The sequence below is a fragment of the Poecilia reticulata genome, linkage group LG2, assembly GCF_000633615.1.
Source record: "Poecilia reticulata strain Guanapo linkage group LG2, Guppy_female_1.0+MT, whole genome shotgun sequence".
NCBI classification, from domain to species: Eukaryota; Metazoa; Chordata; class Actinopteri; order Cyprinodontiformes; family Poeciliidae; genus Poecilia; species Poecilia reticulata.
The window spans coordinates 41,496,350-41,514,734 of NC_024332.1; the positions used below are offsets into that span (position 1 = coordinate 41,496,350).

The following is an 18,385-nucleotide window of genomic DNA, read 5'->3' on the forward strand; positions in this document are numbered from 1 at the left end:
CCCATCTGACTCTGAGCAGATAAAAAAATAAATCTGACGATTTACAGTCAATGATACGGATCGATCTGAGAGAAGGCCGACTCGTTTATTGTTTATCAGCCTCTGTTGGAGGAAACRGATCTGGATCTGGTTCTAGTTTCCTCCAGCTGCTGGTTTCACTTCACCTCTATGAAAATCAGCTTTCACGGATCTGAACTGACCAGCAGCAGATAATCTGTCCACATCTAATCAGGATTTATTTTTGGCTCTAACAGTTTCCAAAACACCAATGATTCTAATCAACAACAACCTGAAAACCAGGAAGCTGCTGCCTCCCGGGGTTTGATAGGTTGGAGTGAAGAGGTTCAGTACCAAGTGGGAAAACTTCACAGAAACGTCTSTCTTTGAAATGTGTTGGAGTCCGAAAAGCAGGAATAGATATTCCAGTTTCACCRGGATGTGAAATACCTGTTGACCAGAGATTATGCAGGAATGACAAACTAATCTGAAAGTATAACAGCTAAAGGTTTACCAATAGTGTATAAAGCCTTGAAGGATCGTTTCTAGAAAAAACATCTTACATTTCTAAAGTCTATTAGTTCATTGCTCCAACTTGAATTCATCTGGCCACGGAAATTATGATTCAYCATTTGAGAAGTTACACAATCAAAGCAAAGATTAACAGCAATAATTTGAGTTATTTAGCCTGTAATAAATGTAATTAGAAGTGAGGTAGTTGGCAAGCTAAATATTTAGTTGGAAGCTACATATTTTAGTGCGCTGATTACGAACAGAAAAATATTTAACTTGAATGTTAATATTTAGTTAGCCTTCTAAGTATTTAGCTTCAAACTAAAACTAAATATTAATTTTAATCTAATTATGTATTTAGCAAGCTAAATATTTAGCTTCAAACAATGTATTTAGCTAGCAAGTTAAATATTTAGCTGCACACTTTAGCAAAGATTTTAACTGCATATTTAACTTTATAAACATTTAGCAAGCTACCTATTTAGCTTGAAGTTAAATATTTAATTTGCTAACCAAAGGCAAGGTAAATATTTAGCTTCAAACTGAATATTTGGTTATCAAGACATATATTTAGTGTTCTAATTAAATATTTAGTTTGAATGAATAACCCCGTGAAAATATGACTTTACAGTCACTTTACAAACAGCATCCTAGAGGGAATGTTTTGCTTTAGTCAGCAGAAATCCTCTGAAATATTTTCAGTTTTTCTGAGTGAATCTCAACTCCAGAACCGACTATAGTCATGTTTTCCCCTCAGACCTGCATCCTATTGACCTCCTGTCCAAAGCCCTGCCACGCCCCGGACAAGCCACGCCCACTCAGGTAGGACACYAGAAGAAACAGATGAAGGAGCTTTAACACATTTATATGACCAATGTTCTGTGCCAACAGGTGCAGATGGTTCAGTCCAGAGGGTCCAGAGGTATCAAGCTAACCGGCACCACACCGACAGCTCTGAGTTTTACCGCCTCACAGATATTCACCAACTGTGACCATTTTCCTTCTGAGTTCTCGTTGGTTGCCACCATGAAGATACAAAGACTGAGGAAGAAGGTAAACATAACAGAATCTGCACTGGTCCGGTCCTCTCCAGTCCAGCTCACAACCGTCTAACCTGCTCTCTTTCTCTCCGGTTTTAGACGAATCAGTACATCTTCTCTGTGGTGAAGGAGGGATCCGAGTCACTGCTGCTGGGGCTACGTGTCTCTGAGAACTGTCTTCACCTTCTGACCTCTCCCCCTGGTGGTGGGGGACGGAGAAGGATCAGTTTTAAAAATGTCCGACTGGACGACAACAGATGGCACACCGTGGTTCTGGCTGTGACCGGTCCTTACGCCACATTGACCGTTGACTGTGGACTACCTGTGGAAATGTGAGATTCTAGCTGGTTTTAACTARTTCAGGGTGGTTAGAACCGGTGAAAACAAGTTCAAACCTKTTTATCAGGGTTTAGGTCAGTTTTTTATCCAACTCTTAGACCAGTTCAAACCTGCTTAAACTGGTTTGGTTGGTTCATTGTTCAACCCATAGACTTGTTGAACACAACAATTTCTTTAAAGATTTCAACCCATTTTAGAGAACTTGCCATTAGTATCATGGACCAGAGCTCTGTCAGCCTTCTTAACTGGTTTCCTGTCTCTCAGTAAACAGGTCCGGACCTTCCCAAGTACTCTGAGCACCAGAGGGTCCAGGTTCATCATYGGCAGCAGGGGCCACTTTAGGGGCCGCTTCTCTGTGAGTGTTTGATCAGAATCTTAACCAGATTGTTTTTAATGCAGAATCACACCGGTTCTTTTGTGTTTAGGGTCTACTTCGTCAGCTGGTTCTTCTTCCAGGCTCAGACGCGACACCCAGACTTTGTCCCAACTCTGAACCCAGTCTGGCGGAGCTCTCTGTCCCGCAGGTCCTCAAGTCCTCCCCGTTCCAACCGGACCAGCAGGGCTCAGCCTATCCATACGGTAAGAAGAAAAACCAGCAGCTCATACAGATTTTCGTCAAATCAGAACAGTTCATCTCACAACAGAAGAAACCTTGTTACAATTTAAAGTTTTGACCCTAAATTATAGCATCAAATATGATGGCCATGATCCAACATTACTTCATCTAATGCTCTGTCTGCGCTGACGAAGATTCTTTCATCTCAGCATGCTGAATGCCTGAAACTGACAGCTTGTTTCTGATTAATTATGCTAATAACTGCCAATTAATTTCAGAGCACTGATTTTAAGTGTAGCTAACCCCCTGGTAAAAGCATACATTTYGAAAAACTCCATAAAAGTGGGCGGAGCCAAGATAYAATTGGGGGCGTGGCCAAATGTGTAGATGGGCRGCGGTGGTTAAGTGAGGCTGTGGTCAGGACGAAAGATGTACTCTTGCTAAATTAACAACTTTTTCACTATATTGGATRACTTTTCAAACCCCTAGAGCACACATAATCATCTAATTCAAATAATCACAGGACTTGATGTTCCACAAAAAGTACTTAATTTGTTTACATTTGCATCCACTAAACACACAAGTGGCAATACACTCACATAAACAGCAAACCAGAAAACTGTGACAGCACCTTTAAAAACTCTTCCATCAAATGTTTATTTTGATTCAGTGTTGGAAACACTGATGCCTCCAGATGTTTAGTGTAGATTCAGGAGGAACCGAACTCACCTGTCTCACCTGTTCAGACTGAAAAGCTAAATATTTCTCCCCAGGGTTTCCATACTTTCACTGTGGCGTGTTTTCAGTGTAAACCTGGAGCTGTGATGGCAGCAGTGATTCAGTAACCTGAGCTCCAGACTGACTGACARCCTGAAGAATGGTTTTGTTGATCAGTTTTAGGCTCTGTTAGCTTCTGTATCTCTTCTGCTTCTGTGGGAAACGCCAACCCTGCTGGGATTTGTAGTTCTGCTGAAGCTGGGTGTCTGCTAAGGATTCCTGGATGTAGTTCTAGTTCTAGGGTTGTTTCAGGGCAGATATTTTGGTTTAGTAAAGCTGAGTACGAGTTGAAGGTTTGTCCCTCTGTTTGATGTGTGTTTCCGTGGCGACAGGCGGGTGAGGACAAGTACAGGTGCCGCGGTCAGGACGTCTGCTGAGAAGCAGTCTCACCTTTTCCTTTCTTTTCTTTTTTTTTTTTAATCTGTCTGATCTCAGCTCTGTTGTGAATCTCCTTGATTGATTAGTCAATAACGATCACAGACATATTTCAGACATCTTCACGGGTTTTTCTTCCAGGCTCCTGATGACAAAGTTAATAAAGTTCAGCTGATTGAAGTTCAGCACCGATCCTGTCAGACTCATCATGACTCATGGTTTATATAAAGCCGCCCGAGGTGCGTCTTAATTTATGTACCTGCCTGCAGCTGAGCGAGCCGTGCAAGCTGCCGTCGCCTGAACTTGACCTCAGATTTCTAAAGGGAACGCCACCAGAGATCACGTTTTTATGATCYGTGAAAGAGTTTAATCCACCCTCAGCTTTACAACTGAAAACACACCCAATCATAGAAAACCTCAACCCACAGAGAGTGGGAACGCAGTGCAATGAGGATTTATTTTTATTAGAGGCAGCACGACAATACAGTCCTGCATTTCAGGCTTGGAAATGTTTTGGAAAACATTGGGATTGGGAAAAATTACGGCAAATAATACWGTCTAAAAATGTTGCTGTGACTCTCAATTCCTTGTGTCGCAGAGATGGTCAGAGGACTTCAAGCTAATAAATCAAGTTACTCAAACGRAAACTCAAAATGGTTTGCATTTTTCTTATTATGCAGAGCAGAATATCAACAACATTCAAGGAACATAAAGGACATTTTGAGAGGACACTGTAGAAAACTTACTGAAAATAAGCCTAATGTAAACCTTGTCCAGTGTCCATTTCTCTGAACTTAGAGSGATGAACTTCCAATGATCCATCATAGAGTCTGAAAYAGAAATGGGCTGGTTACCAGTATAAGAAAAACTACCTTTCAAGCACTTTACAAAGATTTGACCCGGCTATTGTCCTAATCTGTCCCCAACACTGGATGCTGGAGAATATAAAAAATGAAAGATGAGACAATAACTTCTTTGAATTGTTGGACACATTAAGATGTGAAGAAGAAGAAGAATGGGACACAATAACTTCTGAAGTGCTTCAAATCCTCAACGAAAGAACAGTTTTTAGATGTCCAGAGAAAATATGGATACCTCGAAATATGGRAAAACTGCACAGCGTCATAGCTTCACTGGAACGTTATTAAAGATTTATGTTCCCTGGGTTTAGTTCTGCACCAGATTTGACCTCTTGTTTTGTTTCTCTTTCAGAGGCAGAGGCCAGAGTGACTGCAGGCGATCGTCCTCCATGTTCTGGCCCAGAGAAAGGTCAGCTGTGGTTCAACATTCGGAWGAAAGGTCTGTTCATCTGTGACGGGATGATGTGGAGGACGCTCATGCAGGGTGAGTCTGACTGGATGAGACGTCACAGAACCCCAARCTACTTTTGTTTCCATTTACCTTAAAATTACACAAATTGGAATTATGAAAATAATTACAGTTTCTCATCYATTGCTGCTGTTGGAGTATGTCAGCTGTGCATCAGATTTACTGGGGTACCAGAAACGTGTGAATGCAAAGGTTCCAACCAAAACCTATTTATCTTTTTTTTTTTGATAAAAATTAGCACAATTAAGTTCCGACCCTAGATATTTTACACGTCATCAATTATTTTTGCTTAATGATTAGTTTTTGAGGTTCTCTAATTTAATAATAACATCTAAAACAAGTAAATCKGTCTTCTTTGCAGATAAAGAGCGTCTGGACTATGTGGAGGACTACMAGGACCTCTACACCCGCTCAGAAACCTTAGATGTGGAGCTCTTCTCCATCCCGTCTGAAGGCCTGTTCATGGCAGCAGCCAACAGGTACCAGAACCAGAACCAGAATCCCTCCACATCAGCTCTCAATGATCTTTAATCTTCATGGTAACAGCCTTGTCTGTTCTTACAGGGATTCCCGACCCGGTTCTGGTATTTACAAATGGATTAATGGGTCGTTCCAGCTGTACCAGAACGTCAGCACACAGGAAGCTCAAGCCTGGAAATATTTCACCATCGATGACAAGGTGGGAGTCACTTAAACACAGCAATTGTCCGTGGTAACGCCAGGTTCGAGAAGAAAGCTGTGGTAGAAACCTGATCTAAGGTCATGAAAATAAAGCTAATGTGGAAAATAGTCTCCAGAAGTCAAGATTAAAAGGGTTCTGCTGCCTCACCTGGACCCAGAAAGAGTTTGATGCTTCTTTAGGGTGACCTGTGATCATGTGGCCTGTGAAGGTGTGTTCAGGCCTCCTGTGTTCTCATTGTGTTGGCGTGTTTGCTCTTAGAGGAGCACAGGTGTTAACACAAAGCTCTGCAGGTATTCACAGCAGCTGTGCACCAGCAGACCTGGACTGAAAGTAAAGATCGGAGAGAGGAAGGATCTTTAATTCAAAGAACCACAGATCCATGTTTGTCCTGGAGTTCTGGTTCCATCCAGTTCTTTAGTCAATTCAAATCCATTGGATGGATCCACGTCTCTTTGCGTGAATCTGATTTTTTTGTGTTTTATTATCCCTGAGTGGCTCTGATGGGGGTTTTTTTCAGTTTACTCCTTCGCAGGGTTTTTACCTACATTTTTCATGTCTCAGGGTGAATCTTGTTCACCTGGGGGTTTTAATTACTTCCCACCAAAGGTTTAATTTTTTCCCAAGATTAAGTCGAGTTCCTAGACTGTTTTCTTAGCTGTGAACTTGGTAACCAAACTATAAAACGGCTACATTCATTTTTCMTCATCCATTGTCAAATGTACACAAACAAGCACAGCCTGGGACTTTATAGAGGCCCACTGAAAGTCCTTCTCCATGTCCTCTACAAAGTCCTCTAAAGCATAACTTTTTGCTTTAACCACAGAAAGCATCAGATTGGAGTTGACCTTTGAAGCTGAGGTCTCTGAACATTTCTTGCATTGTTGTGGTTGATACAATGTCACACAATAAATCTGGGTGATACTCCCATTTCTGGTAGAGAACATCTCTGGCTTTTAATGCTGCAGCTCTTGATGGCTTTTTACCCTTAAATTTCTACTTTTGAACAGTTGTTTAAGTGCTTCTGGTTGTGGTCATACAAGGTATTGTTTTATAACCAAGAACAGCTGGTTAGCATCCAAAAAGCCCAATTAATACATGAACTACAACCCCAAATCCCGGAGGAGTTAATACAAAGGAAGAGCAGAGAGAAGGAGGAAGTTCTTCTTTTGATCATAGCAAATAATGATCGTATCCCCTACTCCAACATCTCTCTGTGTGGCTTTCTAACCATATGGCCAGACGGAGATTTGAAGTGGACTGGCAAAAGCAAATGAGGTAGACTAGCAGTGTATGCCATCATCCAGGTTGTGTTAGTGTAGAGTCTTTACTGGCCGGATGTTGAGTTCTAAGCATGTCATGACAGTAAATAAACTTTCATATAAAGTCTTCAGTCAGAGTCTTTTGATGTATTGCAGACTGACAGCTGCTGGGTTTCCCTCCTGCCTACATCACAACCATCCACAGCAACTCTTTGAAGACGCTGGATGATATGAATTACAACAACATTTAGATTATCTTTTTGATGAAAAGATATTATTGAATTKAATTGTTGGTTAAATCTCAGACTTRGGSTCAGCAGGGTGGTTTTYTTTTCTCTAGTTGGCCATTAGAGCCAATTTTCACCTGTGTGGAGAAACTTTGGGATAATGGTTGACGGTTGGTCAGTTGGTGGGTCAAAATTAAAAATTAAGGAAGAAGTGGTAGTTCTCCAAATATATTCAGAGCCCAAGCTTAAACTGGTTTGTGCTTCACGACAAAAGACCAAACTTGGAGTTGAAACCATCATCCTTACTGGTTTATTTGACAGAGAYGAATTCCCCAAAAGTGAACGATGTAACTCACCAAAGCGTTGGAAAGAACTGGTTAGAGAAGATTCTGGATCATCAGACATTGTATTAATTAATCTTTAATGCAGACAAATAACAGTTGTGCAACAGATCATGGTTTGCTTCCTCCACCCTTCAGGTTTTCCTGGTGGTGGCGGACATGCAGAAGGCAGAACCTGAGYTGTCGACCATCTACCGGTGGAATCGTCGGCAGAAACGTTTCCTTCGCTTTCAGACTCTGGAGACCCACTCTGCTCGGGACTGGGAGGCCTTTCACATMCACAACAACAGCTTCCTGGTGGTGGCCAATCACATGCGAGGTGAGCTGGAGCAAAACATCCAAAAACAAAGTTTCCCTCATGTGAGGCAGTTTGATCAAGTTTTGATGCAATAATGGTTTTAGTCTTATCTTTGGAGGTAACTATCTACTTCTAACACAAGAAGACTCTCATTTCAGGGACATTTGCCACTCTGTTATAAAGGAATCAGTCTGTTAATAGAAGAATTTCTGCATCTYTATTACTGTTATGATTGTACTGACATGAAGCACATTTTATTTCTTCATCAGAGTGTTTTCTGAAACATGTTTTATCCCTGAGCCATCTGTAATCAGACGTGTTAAATAACAAGCTGCAGTGTGGTCAGGTTCCTGTGTCTCTGCTGGTGAACTGTAACAGGATCAGAGATGCTGATCCTTCTGCGGCTCGTTCGTTCGTTAAGAGCTTCAAAACACGACTATTTGATGTGAGGAAAGTCGTGGTTTTTCAGCTGATAAAACACTTTAGAGTTCAGAGAGCGCTGCTATCTCCTGGCCTGTGGACCTGCAGCCACTTCAAACACACCTCCATCTGCACGCTCAAATGTTTCCTGTAGAGATAAAAACAAACTCACTGGCCCAAAGAGATTGTTTGTGATCTGAGAGGAAAGAATGCAGGTGAACTGGGATCAGAACATAAACTGTAGGATGCCGTCTGAGACTCATCCGCACACAGTTTGAGAAAGCTGCAGTTCAATTAGGACTCCAAAAAGAATCCCAGTACAACCAGTTAGGGTACCAGCCATTATTGTAAGATAATTTTAAGACGGAACCACAAACTAGCTAGAAGGTTCATGAGAAGTACAGGGAAGACAGAACTCCTGCTATGTGATCCCCTTGGCAGTGAAGGTTTTATGTTGATTTTTGATGATGGACTGATAAACTGTGACAATCAATAGAAAAATCKTAGTTTTTTATAATCTGATMCCCTCGTGTGTGGATGTTAAAGAGGCAAGATAAAATACAGATTTTAATCATCAATACAGCTGAATATCATCTGCATATGTGAGATRTGATGAAACCATGTGAACAGATAACCAGACCAGACCATGGCCCTACAAAGATAAGGGGACTGAGCACTCAGCCTTGGAGCACACCCTATCAGAGATGGCACCTCGAGTTGCACTCGGATCRCAAAGATAAGACATCAGACTTGACAAACYTTTTCCTTAAGATTTGAGACTTGACKTGGATTTCCCTTTTAAAGTAGTGAGACTTCACTTACATTTTCCCCTTAAAGACTTGGAACCTGATTTGTACTTGGAAACAATGATTTGAGAACATCTCTGCTTTCTATACTATGAGATGGAAAGTTAATAWTTATTTTTAACAACTSTCTATATCAACTTGTACAGCAGTAGATCATAACAGAAAAAAATTGGTTTCAAGTTTTAAGGACAGACTTTTACCATTATTAACCACCAGAAGGCGAAATGTTTGTCTTCAGCTGTTAATATGAGGATCTGTGCCTGTCTGTCCTCAGCCAAAGACTCCAACCATAACATCCACAGTGTGATCTACAGGTGGAACCCTGACACAAAGGTGAGATTCACTGGCCTGATGTCAACATGAGAAGATGTCCAATACTCTGTRTTYATGTTTGGGATCTTTGTCCTGCTGTCTTCCAGCTGTTTGAGGTGAACCAAACTCTGTCCACGTCCGGAGCCTATGACTGGGAGTTCTTCACCATCGGCCCGTATCATTTCCTGGTGGTAGCAAACACCTTCAACGGTCAGAACACCACCATCAGCTCCACCATCTAYGTCTGGTTGGACGGGCGTTTCCAGAGCTTCCAGAACATCACGGTCAGTGTTGAGATGCGGCTTTGGATCAGGGCTGCAGTCAGCATCTGATGTGAGATGAAATCCACCACAACTTTTTAACTTTAGCACCCTCTAGTGGTGAAATTCAGACATATACTGTTCAATTTAAWAAGATTCTGGTGACAGAGATGATGTGATGACACAAAAACACCACAATACTGAGTGACATCACATACAGGCTGCATTTGATTGGAGCAAGTGAGAGTTTAGCCTAATCCCTGAGTTTAGACTATCAGGCACAGTCTGTTCTGCAACCCTCCAGAAATCTGATTCTGATCCAGTTTATACATGAATTCAGTTACAACGGATAGATTGAAGTCCAGATTTGAACTTCAGTAAACAGATMAAAATAAAAAATCAGGTGCCATTAAGAACCCTTTTTGTACTGGAGCACCTTGAAGAACCACCTGCTGGCCTGACGGGTCTCCACTCCAGCAGCAGCTGCCTGTTTTTCCTTCACTCCGTCTATAATAAACCTCCTCAAACTGCAGTAAAACGTTTTAATGCGATGACAGAAGTCAGAACATAAAATAGAAACATAAAAATCAGCAGCAGATTTTTAGAAATACATTTTAATCTCTGCCTGCTGGTGATGATGAAAAGGAAAGTTCAGGAAACCAGCAGTGAGTAATTAATGATAGAGGAAGAGGGGATTTTCCAGCTCAAGACTGAAGAGAGACTTTTACTGCATTTTTAAAACCGCAAAAACACATTAAATCCTCCTGCTGTGTAATTTAACCTCTTCCAGTAGCACACAGGTGACACATTATCACCAAAAACACATCAACATCTCACTCTGCTACTCATTTTTCTGAACAGACATCTACATATTAGTTTACATTTTATTGATTTACACAAGAAATCCAAGGATCACAGCATTTCTAAAATAAAAAATAAAAAAAAATATTTTTCTAAATAAAATATCCAAGCTAATCTACATCATTTTTGTAAACAAAAATGAGTGACATATGTGCAAAAAGTCAAATGTTTAAAGCTAATAAAGCTTCTCATAAGTGATTTTAATAAATCTGGATGGGTCTTATCCACATAATTTATAACAAAATTCCAGTTTCTTGTGTTCCCAGGGACTTTTTTTGGACCATTTGTCTCAGATTAAATAAATGTGTTATTTTCCCATAATGATATGATGAGCTGTAGTTGTGTTAACAGTCACCTTTTCCTTACAAACACCTACAATCAGCTTCCCTCTCCTGTTTACTTAGGCTAACAAGCTGATGCAGGTTCCTTATCATTTGATTTCAGGAAGGAAATACTGATTAGACATAACATCTGACTTTTTTCCCCATACAAGTCCCAATTTTCTGATTTTTATTAATTTTATTTTCTCTCTTTCATTCTAAAAAATTATAAATGAACTAAAATATTTTCAATGATTAAAATAACAAAAGAAAATTTATTATTTAAATCATTCTTTCTGTGAGTTGTACAACAGAGTTGGCCAGGCTGTGGGAATTTTTATTTAATTATGAGGATGTAGTCGTAATATTAGCAAATAAAGACGCAACTTTACCAGAAAAGAACAACTAAAAAATTATGAGAAAAGAGYAGTTTTAAATTAAAAATAAGAATCTGTTGTGACGACTTCAGTTCCAGTCTGTAACGAACCCCAAATTATTTGGGGTTATTCATTTTAGTTGATGTTTTCCCCTTTTTGCACTTTACGTAATTTTATTTTCTATAATAGTTGATTGACTTCCGGTTTCAACAACCGGAAGTCTTGTTAAAGACTTGTTAAAACTTCCGGTTTTAACAAGATGCTTTTATTTTGATAAGACGGTTTCCTTTGTTTATGTGGTAGAACGGCGGCTTGACAACAGCGTTAGCAAAATGTATCTTATTATTAGCGGTCCCTTTTTTTATAGAAGCACGAGGTATGTTTATTTGTATACAAGAATATTTCTTTTATCTATTTATCGGAATTGTAAATTTATTTAGTATAAAAATACTGGTTTAGTTTTTTGAGTCAAAGTTGATATTTTAATAGTGAACGTTATTTTTAGTTGAAACGTTACGGTTGTAAGAGCATTATTTGTAGCTTACACTGTCATTTGTTTGTACACACAGCTCTTACGGTGAAACGAAACTCCCTATAAACCTGTTCATCAGTAAAGCCAATTCCTTAATTTAAAGAGGGGTCTGCTAAAAATTATAAATGAACAAAAAATATTTTCAATGATTAAAATAAAAAATGTTTTGTTATTCCTTCTGTGAGTTGTACAACAGAGTATTATGACCAGGCTATTGGAATTTTTATTTAATTATGAGAATGTAGTCGTAATATTAGCAAATAAAGACGCAATTTTACCAGAAAAAAACGACTTAAAATTACGAGAAAAGAGTTGTTTTAAATTTAAAATAATAATCTGTTGTGACGACTTCAGTTGCAGTCGTTCTTTTTTCTAAACAGTCACAGTTCTTGTGTAATCAATTTGAACTCCAGCTACTGATAACACATCGGCATTGAATTTTTTTTAAAAGATGAAGTATTTCTATTAGGTATTAATTATTATGTGTAAAACCATTAACAAAGTATAACTTCACCAGATTCATTCCTCAATTTAATTTTTTGTAATTTTTTTGTTGGAGTTCTCATAAAATTCATAAATTTTGTAGCCTGACCCTGACTCAAAGTCCAAATAAATGGAATCAGAAAAAAAACATGCTTATCAAAAATGATGACATGACTCATCCATTGGCAAAAAATGAAAAATCCAGATATTCCAAAAAATTAATCTTAAAAAACCAAAAATTCAGTCAATCAATTTTCTCGATCAATCACCCAGCCCTAATAATAATCAGTAAAATTTCTTCTGAAGTCAGAAAACTTCCCTTTAAAATGTTTCCTTCATCCCCTGGCAGACGGTTGGAGCAACGGATTGGGAGATGTTCCAGATCGACGGCCGGTTCTTCCTYGCCGTCGCCAACAGTCAGCAGTTCTCCAGGAAATCCCAGAGTCTCTACAACATCAACTCCACCGTGTACGAGCTGAACATGTTCACCCAGACCTTCCTCCGCTTCCAGGACATCCCGACTCACAGGTCAGCCAATCTACTTYCTGTTGTCATTACCTGCTCTTTGTCTGTTTATTACAAATTCAAGCTTTGCACATCACTCTTCCATTTTTTTTTACCTGTTCTCTTTCTTGTTTGTTAGTGTTCATTATTTCTTCACCATTAGTTCTTTGGCTGTTTTTTTACCTGCTCATTACACTGAAAAAACACAAAATCTTACCAAGTATTTCTGTCTYGTTTCTAGTCCAGTTGTCTTAATACACTTAAAATAAGACAAAACTATTTTACAAGTAACTTTTAAGCAAAATATAAGGACATGTTTTAAGTAAATGATTCCTTAATATTATTTTAAAAAGTACTATTTCCACTGGCAGAGTTTTTCACTTATAACATTAGAAAATTTTGTTATAATAATCTGCCAATGGAGGAACTAGTATTCTTCTATAAACGTCTAAAATGAAAGAAGATTATTAATACTTTAAAATCTGACTGAGTGTTTTTATTGTTTTTTTATTCAGCGCTCTTGACTGGGAGTTCTTCACAATCGGAGACGAGAAGTTCCTGGTTGTGGCGAACTCTTACGATGGCAGTTCGTACTCCGTGAACAGCGTCGTCTACAGGTGAGCGAACTTCATCTACACCTGTGCAGGTGTTGTATCTGACTTCATCTGACCAGCAGTATGTGTGTGTGTGTGTGTGTGTGTGTGTGTGTGTGTATTTTCCAGGTGGCAGGGCTACGAGGGCTTCGTCCCGGTCCACAGTCTGCCCACGTTCGGCTGCAGAGACTGGGAACACTTCACCACTGAGCAGGGCTCCTTCCTCATCTACTCCAGCGCCACCTCAAGGCTCAGCAAGGTGTTCAGACTGAAAACGTACTGAGAGGTTCTGACTGGATCAGACTGATGTCCTCACGTCTCTGAGGGCGGAGCTTCAGGAGGAGTCTCCTCTCTGCCAGCTTCAACCTCAAACTCTGAAGAAAGAATACTTTATTTATAAAAGAAGCACTTTTTAAACTAACTAAATTATGATAAGCTCTGCAGACAGAACTGATCCAGATTGCAGATTTATTCTTCACACAGAGCATTTTTTTATGCTTCTAGTATATCTGMCAGTTATTGGTAGGTTAACAACAGTTTTATTTGATGTAAAAACAAATTATAAACTAATAAATCTAAAAAAAAAAAGAATCCATTCTGAAAAATATCACATTATGAGGCTAAAAGCTGAAAATATTTGCTACTTTTTGTGTCTATTTTCATGATATGAGGTTGCTTAGGCTCACGTGAAGATTATTTATCTGCTTCTGTTTTTGAATCAAAGTTCTGGAGCCCCATATATAAACACTTTTGTGGATTTCCTACTGAAACKGGGCGSATAGTAAAAAGTGAAAACATTATGTACATAAATAAATCAGGATGAATGAAATGGTAAGTATGCACAGTTTGAAAAACATTTCCCTTTTACATCCCAATCAGTGGTCTCCAACCACATCGAGGGGTTGACATTTAGTCGGGAACAGGTTGTGGTCTGTTTSCAGCCATTTTCTTCATTTGAATGAAACTTTATCTAGGCCAAGTCTATATTCAATGTAATTAAAATTACATTATTTATCCTGAAGGGAAATTAAATGTTGTCATRACACATCATCCAAGTACCTTCAAAGAGTCGCTSTGRATGGTGATGCTTTGGAAAAGAAGGATTTCTGGTAGCAGTCAATCTTGCAACTAATCTGAAGACACCTCTGACTGAAGACTGTTGCTTTCTGACATTTTCTTGACTTTCTTGACATTCTAGTAGTTAAATTTATGAGCAGCAGAGATAATATYTAACCTCCTAAGTGTCACCAATATTAATTTCAGAAATTGCCTCCTCATTCTTGAAGCATTTGAAGTATTTTGTAAAAATGATACTTGTTATGTTTTACTGTTTTACWAAGTGAAATTTCTYTGGGTGTGGTCATTCATCAGCATTACTGCCCKCTGCTGCCCTCTATAGGTTTCTCTGCTCAATCATATACAAATCTWCACTGAAATGTTCTCTGAGGTCTAAAATTAATGACTTAATGAAAATTGTTTATGTAAATGATGTTAAATATTAGAATTAATGATGCTTTAATGAATTTCTGTTCTATAATAGACTCTTTCTTTGGCCCYGTTTCAATCTGKCCTGTTTTTTTAWTGCATTTATTTATTGATTTGTGTTTTTACTGCAGGACAGTAAACTCACTACTATTCGTTGTTATTTTGTAATATTGTAAACCCAATTTTCTCCTCAGGTTATAAAAGAGCTACTGTAAAGAAAGAAATTCTGAGTTTATTTTCAAGTAACTTTTTCTGTGATACATTTTCTGTGCTATATTTAAAGTGAATATAATATTTTGATAACCTAAATCAACWTTTTAATTGAACTGTTTTTATTTTATTTTGAAATTCTATAATTTATCAAATTCTTTTAAAACCAATGTTAATRTAATGTTGTTTTCTGTAGCTACTTTTTGGTGTCAATTGAAGATGCATTTTGGAAACAATTTAATTAAAATAAAGGTTTTAAAGTTAAAGTTTTTGTTTGAATAATTTGTCACAAATCATTTATGAACTCGACTTTTTGATTGAGGCAGTAATAAGTTTATTTTTGATCGAGATTTGTGCCTCTTTAAATTGTATTTATGACTCTATTTCTTCAACAAGTTACATTTAAACCACAATGGATAGTTGCTATTTAACTTCTAAAAAATTTCAGCYAAATTTGATAATTTTCCTGCCTAATATTCACAGTTTCCATGTTTCCAGCGGTATAAACCGTTAGGTCGTTACCGTTACTCCTCCGGTCAGGAGGCGTCGCTATGGAAACTACSGGCGGTTGTTTAGCTTCGGTGTCCGGGTAAAAAGGTAAGGCTCCCGGTTTGAAAGTGAAAATTTCTTCCCGTTAAACCGAAAAAACTAGATTAACCGCAAGCCATTGTCCCGGTGACGGATTGTACCAGAACTTCACGGCRTTAGTTCAGGTAGAAACTTTGGTCAGTCGGTGGTTCCGGTGTTTGCATGCTAGGCGGCTAACGGATCTGTTTGGTTCGGGTTTGACTTCTACAGTCCCGCTTGTCTGTTGGGGYTTGGTTCTGTTCGGGCACTGATGTTTGGGTGGTTAAGCAGTTAAGACCATTGTTAATCCGGTTCTGATTCGGACATAACAGTTGGAGCGTCAGYAGTTTACAGATTAAAAACYCAAAGCGACTGCAGCCGAATAGAGCCGAACTGAGCCGAGAGTCAGCACTAGCAGGACAGCAAATGAACAACAAATTCGTATTTTATAGAGATTCATTCATGTAAAGTGTTACATATCTGTGAGTTTTTATGTTTTTAGCTTACAGTTGATGGAAAACCTGAAATGCACTCATAAAATTAGAATATTGCACAACCAGTTAAAAGAGATTGTCCATAAACTTTACAGTATATACACTCAAGACTTGGTCAGGGCTCGTTTTGCATAAATTACTGCATTAGTATGCTAAAGGGTTGAGGKATTAGAAGCTGARGTGACTCGATGCTTTAACGGAGCAGTCGATGTAAAGACAAAATGATTTTAGAGTTCATAAGTTAAACATTCCTTTACTGTTTTAATCCCCTGTAGAGCTGCAACTAATGATTGTTTTAGTTTTTGGTTGATGTATCAATTATTCTGATGATTAACAAAATTAGCATGTTCTGCAGAGTTGAATTTAAGCATTATTATACAATATTATAAATACAACAGAAGATGCAAATAAACAGATAATTCAATTCCTTTCTTAAGTAAAAAGTAAAAATTGTATTGCCTAAAATTCAACAACAAAGCATTCCTTTAGTTTATGCTTGATCATTTGTAGCAAGAATGCATCTGCAGATAGAAACTTGTAACATCAACATATGAAAAACTCAGCCCTTCTGCATCAGTACAGTGTAGAACTGATCTGAGGATTAGTTTTTGGATTAATCAGATAATTGGATAGAAAAAATGCTTATTAGGAGATTTTTTTTTTTTTTTTACAGAATTTGAACCAGGTAAAACTAAAACTATAGCTTGTACTTATATATGTGATAAGTGGTTGTTCTTTTTTTTATATTTGTGGTTTAATYACTGCTGAGTGTGCAGTTTGTTCAGTAAATGGTCTATTTCTGAGTTTGTATTCTACAGTTAACTAAATTAGTTTACCATTATTTGAATAATCAATTCATTGCGATTAATCCAATTAATTGTTTCAGTCCTCTGTAGTGAGACTGACAGATWTTAATATGTTGTGTGGCTCTGTTAAAGTAATACTGAAGTTATAGTGGAAACAAAGTTACAGCTGAACACAGAAGATAAACCCTATTYTCTTTCCAAGCATGGAGTCAAAGCTGCTAAATGGCTGGCAGCAGCAGAAGGCGGAGCTGGAGGTGGAGGTGTGTCGACTRCAGGAGGATCTGGCGGAGAGCCGAGCTGAGAAGGAGGAGCTGGAGTCCAGGAGCAAAGCTCTGWCGGACAGGGTGAGGGGACTGATCACCCGGTGGAGCTCAGGTGATCAGCAGGAGATCAACGTTCTCAAAATGTTTCTCTCTCCAGCTTTGCCAGACTCTGAATCCTTCAATGTCCCTGCTTGATGAGGAGCAGAGGAGGTGGAAAAAGAARTTGAAGGAGGGGAGGGAGAGGGAGGCCAGACAGGCGCTGCTGATCCACCGTCTGCAGAACAAGGTGAGGCCAGAGGGGGCGCTGCGGAGCAGAAACAGTTCATTCTGCATCTCAAGTCAAACATTCAGTCCCTTCAGGAAGTCATGATGTTGCGATCRCAACTATGAATGCAAATTYAGTCATCATTCAGTCATCARATTTTGCACTGACTTGCAATTTTCACCAATCATCGCAAATTTACAGCAAATCTGACCAATCACCTGTGGGTGTATGTGTATTCTGACCAATCCTTTTAGCCTCTTTTTAATTTAACTTCCTGTTCCACAACCACTCTTGAAAGCCAAATGTGGAAGATGAAAACGTGTGACGCAACCTGCAACATTCACCTTTTTTTTTTATTTTTAGTTTCTACAAAGCCATTTTGAGATGTTCTGAATGTCTATATTTATACAGAATTTTCCTTCAAACAAACCATGTAAAATAAGTGAGRGTGGTTAATCCATGCCAATATATTATACTTAGCTTGTGAACAAGAATACTAATGTTCTAACTTAGGTTATGGTGCTTGCTAGTTGGGTAATGCTAAGAATAAACCAAATCCTCTTCAATTTTACAGAAGTTGTGCTCGCTGTTGCTGTACACATATTTAGAAATAATATTTTATTGTCTCAATAAAAAGAGCGAAGAGTCAGGGAGGAGACATTAGACCAGTGACCAGCTGCTGGCTCTTCCCAGGTAAAGAGGGATAATAAGTTGACTAGAAAACTGAAGGAAAGGGAAGATTATGTGTTGCAATTTCAACATGTTGAGGGAAAAATAAAGCTTAAAAAATATGAAACTTTTTGAAAACTGTGAAATCTGCTATTTTAGGCCAAAGCAAGCACAAAAAACCATCACAACATCTTGGAGGGACTGAGCAGTGGACCCTGACTCCACCCACACTGAWTGAAAATGGAGATAATGTTCCAGATGTTTTTCTGTAGGTGATCGAGTACAAGGAGCGGTGTCACCGCCTGGATCAGCATATGCAGGAAAATCACTCCAGGGTTCTGGTCTCTGAGGTCAGTCCAGAACCTCAGCGGTACCACAGAACCTCCTGGATACAGCAGGAGAACTGCAGCCGCTCAGATGTGTTT

The 18,385-nt window shown here is 38.8% G+C and overlaps 2 protein-coding genes across 3 annotated transcripts in view; both read left to right on the forward strand.

Moving 5' to 3' along the window:
- Window positions 1-13,655, forward strand: part of tspeara (thrombospondin-type laminin G domain and EAR repeats a) — a 17,629-nt gene extending 3,974 nt beyond the window's left edge. Inside the window, exons 2-15 of one of the 2 annotated variants that reach the window (XM_008404129.1) lie at window positions 1,268-1,332; window positions 1,402-1,563; window positions 1,650-1,882; window positions 2,154-2,244; window positions 2,315-2,468; window positions 4,810-4,941; window positions 5,288-5,405; window positions 5,491-5,605; window positions 7,574-7,754; window positions 9,234-9,292; window positions 9,379-9,555; window positions 12,454-12,632; window positions 13,124-13,225; window positions 13,331-13,655. In XM_008404129.1, the coding sequence (XP_008402351.1) occupies window positions 1,268-1,332; window positions 1,402-1,563; window positions 1,650-1,882; window positions 2,154-2,244; window positions 2,315-2,468; window positions 4,810-4,941; window positions 5,288-5,405; window positions 5,491-5,605; window positions 7,574-7,754; window positions 9,234-9,292; window positions 9,379-9,555; window positions 12,454-12,632; window positions 13,124-13,225; window positions 13,331-13,484 (1,922 nt within the window). In that variant the 3' untranslated portion in view covers window positions 13,485-13,655. The remainder of the gene's footprint in view (window positions 1-1,267; window positions 1,333-1,401; window positions 1,564-1,649; window positions 1,883-2,153; window positions 2,245-2,314; window positions 2,469-4,809; window positions 4,942-5,287; window positions 5,406-5,490; window positions 5,606-7,573; window positions 7,755-9,233; window positions 9,293-9,378; window positions 9,556-12,453; window positions 12,633-13,123; window positions 13,226-13,330) is intronic. The other variant, XM_017303091.1, reaches the window with a different exon arrangement.
- A 1,844-nt stretch (window positions 13,656-15,499) lies between these two features.
- Window positions 15,500-18,385, forward strand: part of LOC103461780 (trichohyalin) — a 17,444-nt gene continuing 14,558 nt past the window's right edge. The window contains exons 1-4 of the mRNA XM_008404130.2: window positions 15,500-15,609; window positions 16,966-17,107; window positions 17,184-17,312; window positions 18,233-18,330. Of these exons, the coding sequence (XP_008402352.2) occupies window positions 16,967-17,107; window positions 17,184-17,312; window positions 18,233-18,330 (368 nt within the window). The 5' untranslated portion in view covers window positions 15,500-15,609; window position 16,966. The remainder of the gene's footprint in view (window positions 15,610-16,965; window positions 17,108-17,183; window positions 17,313-18,232; window positions 18,331-18,385) is intronic.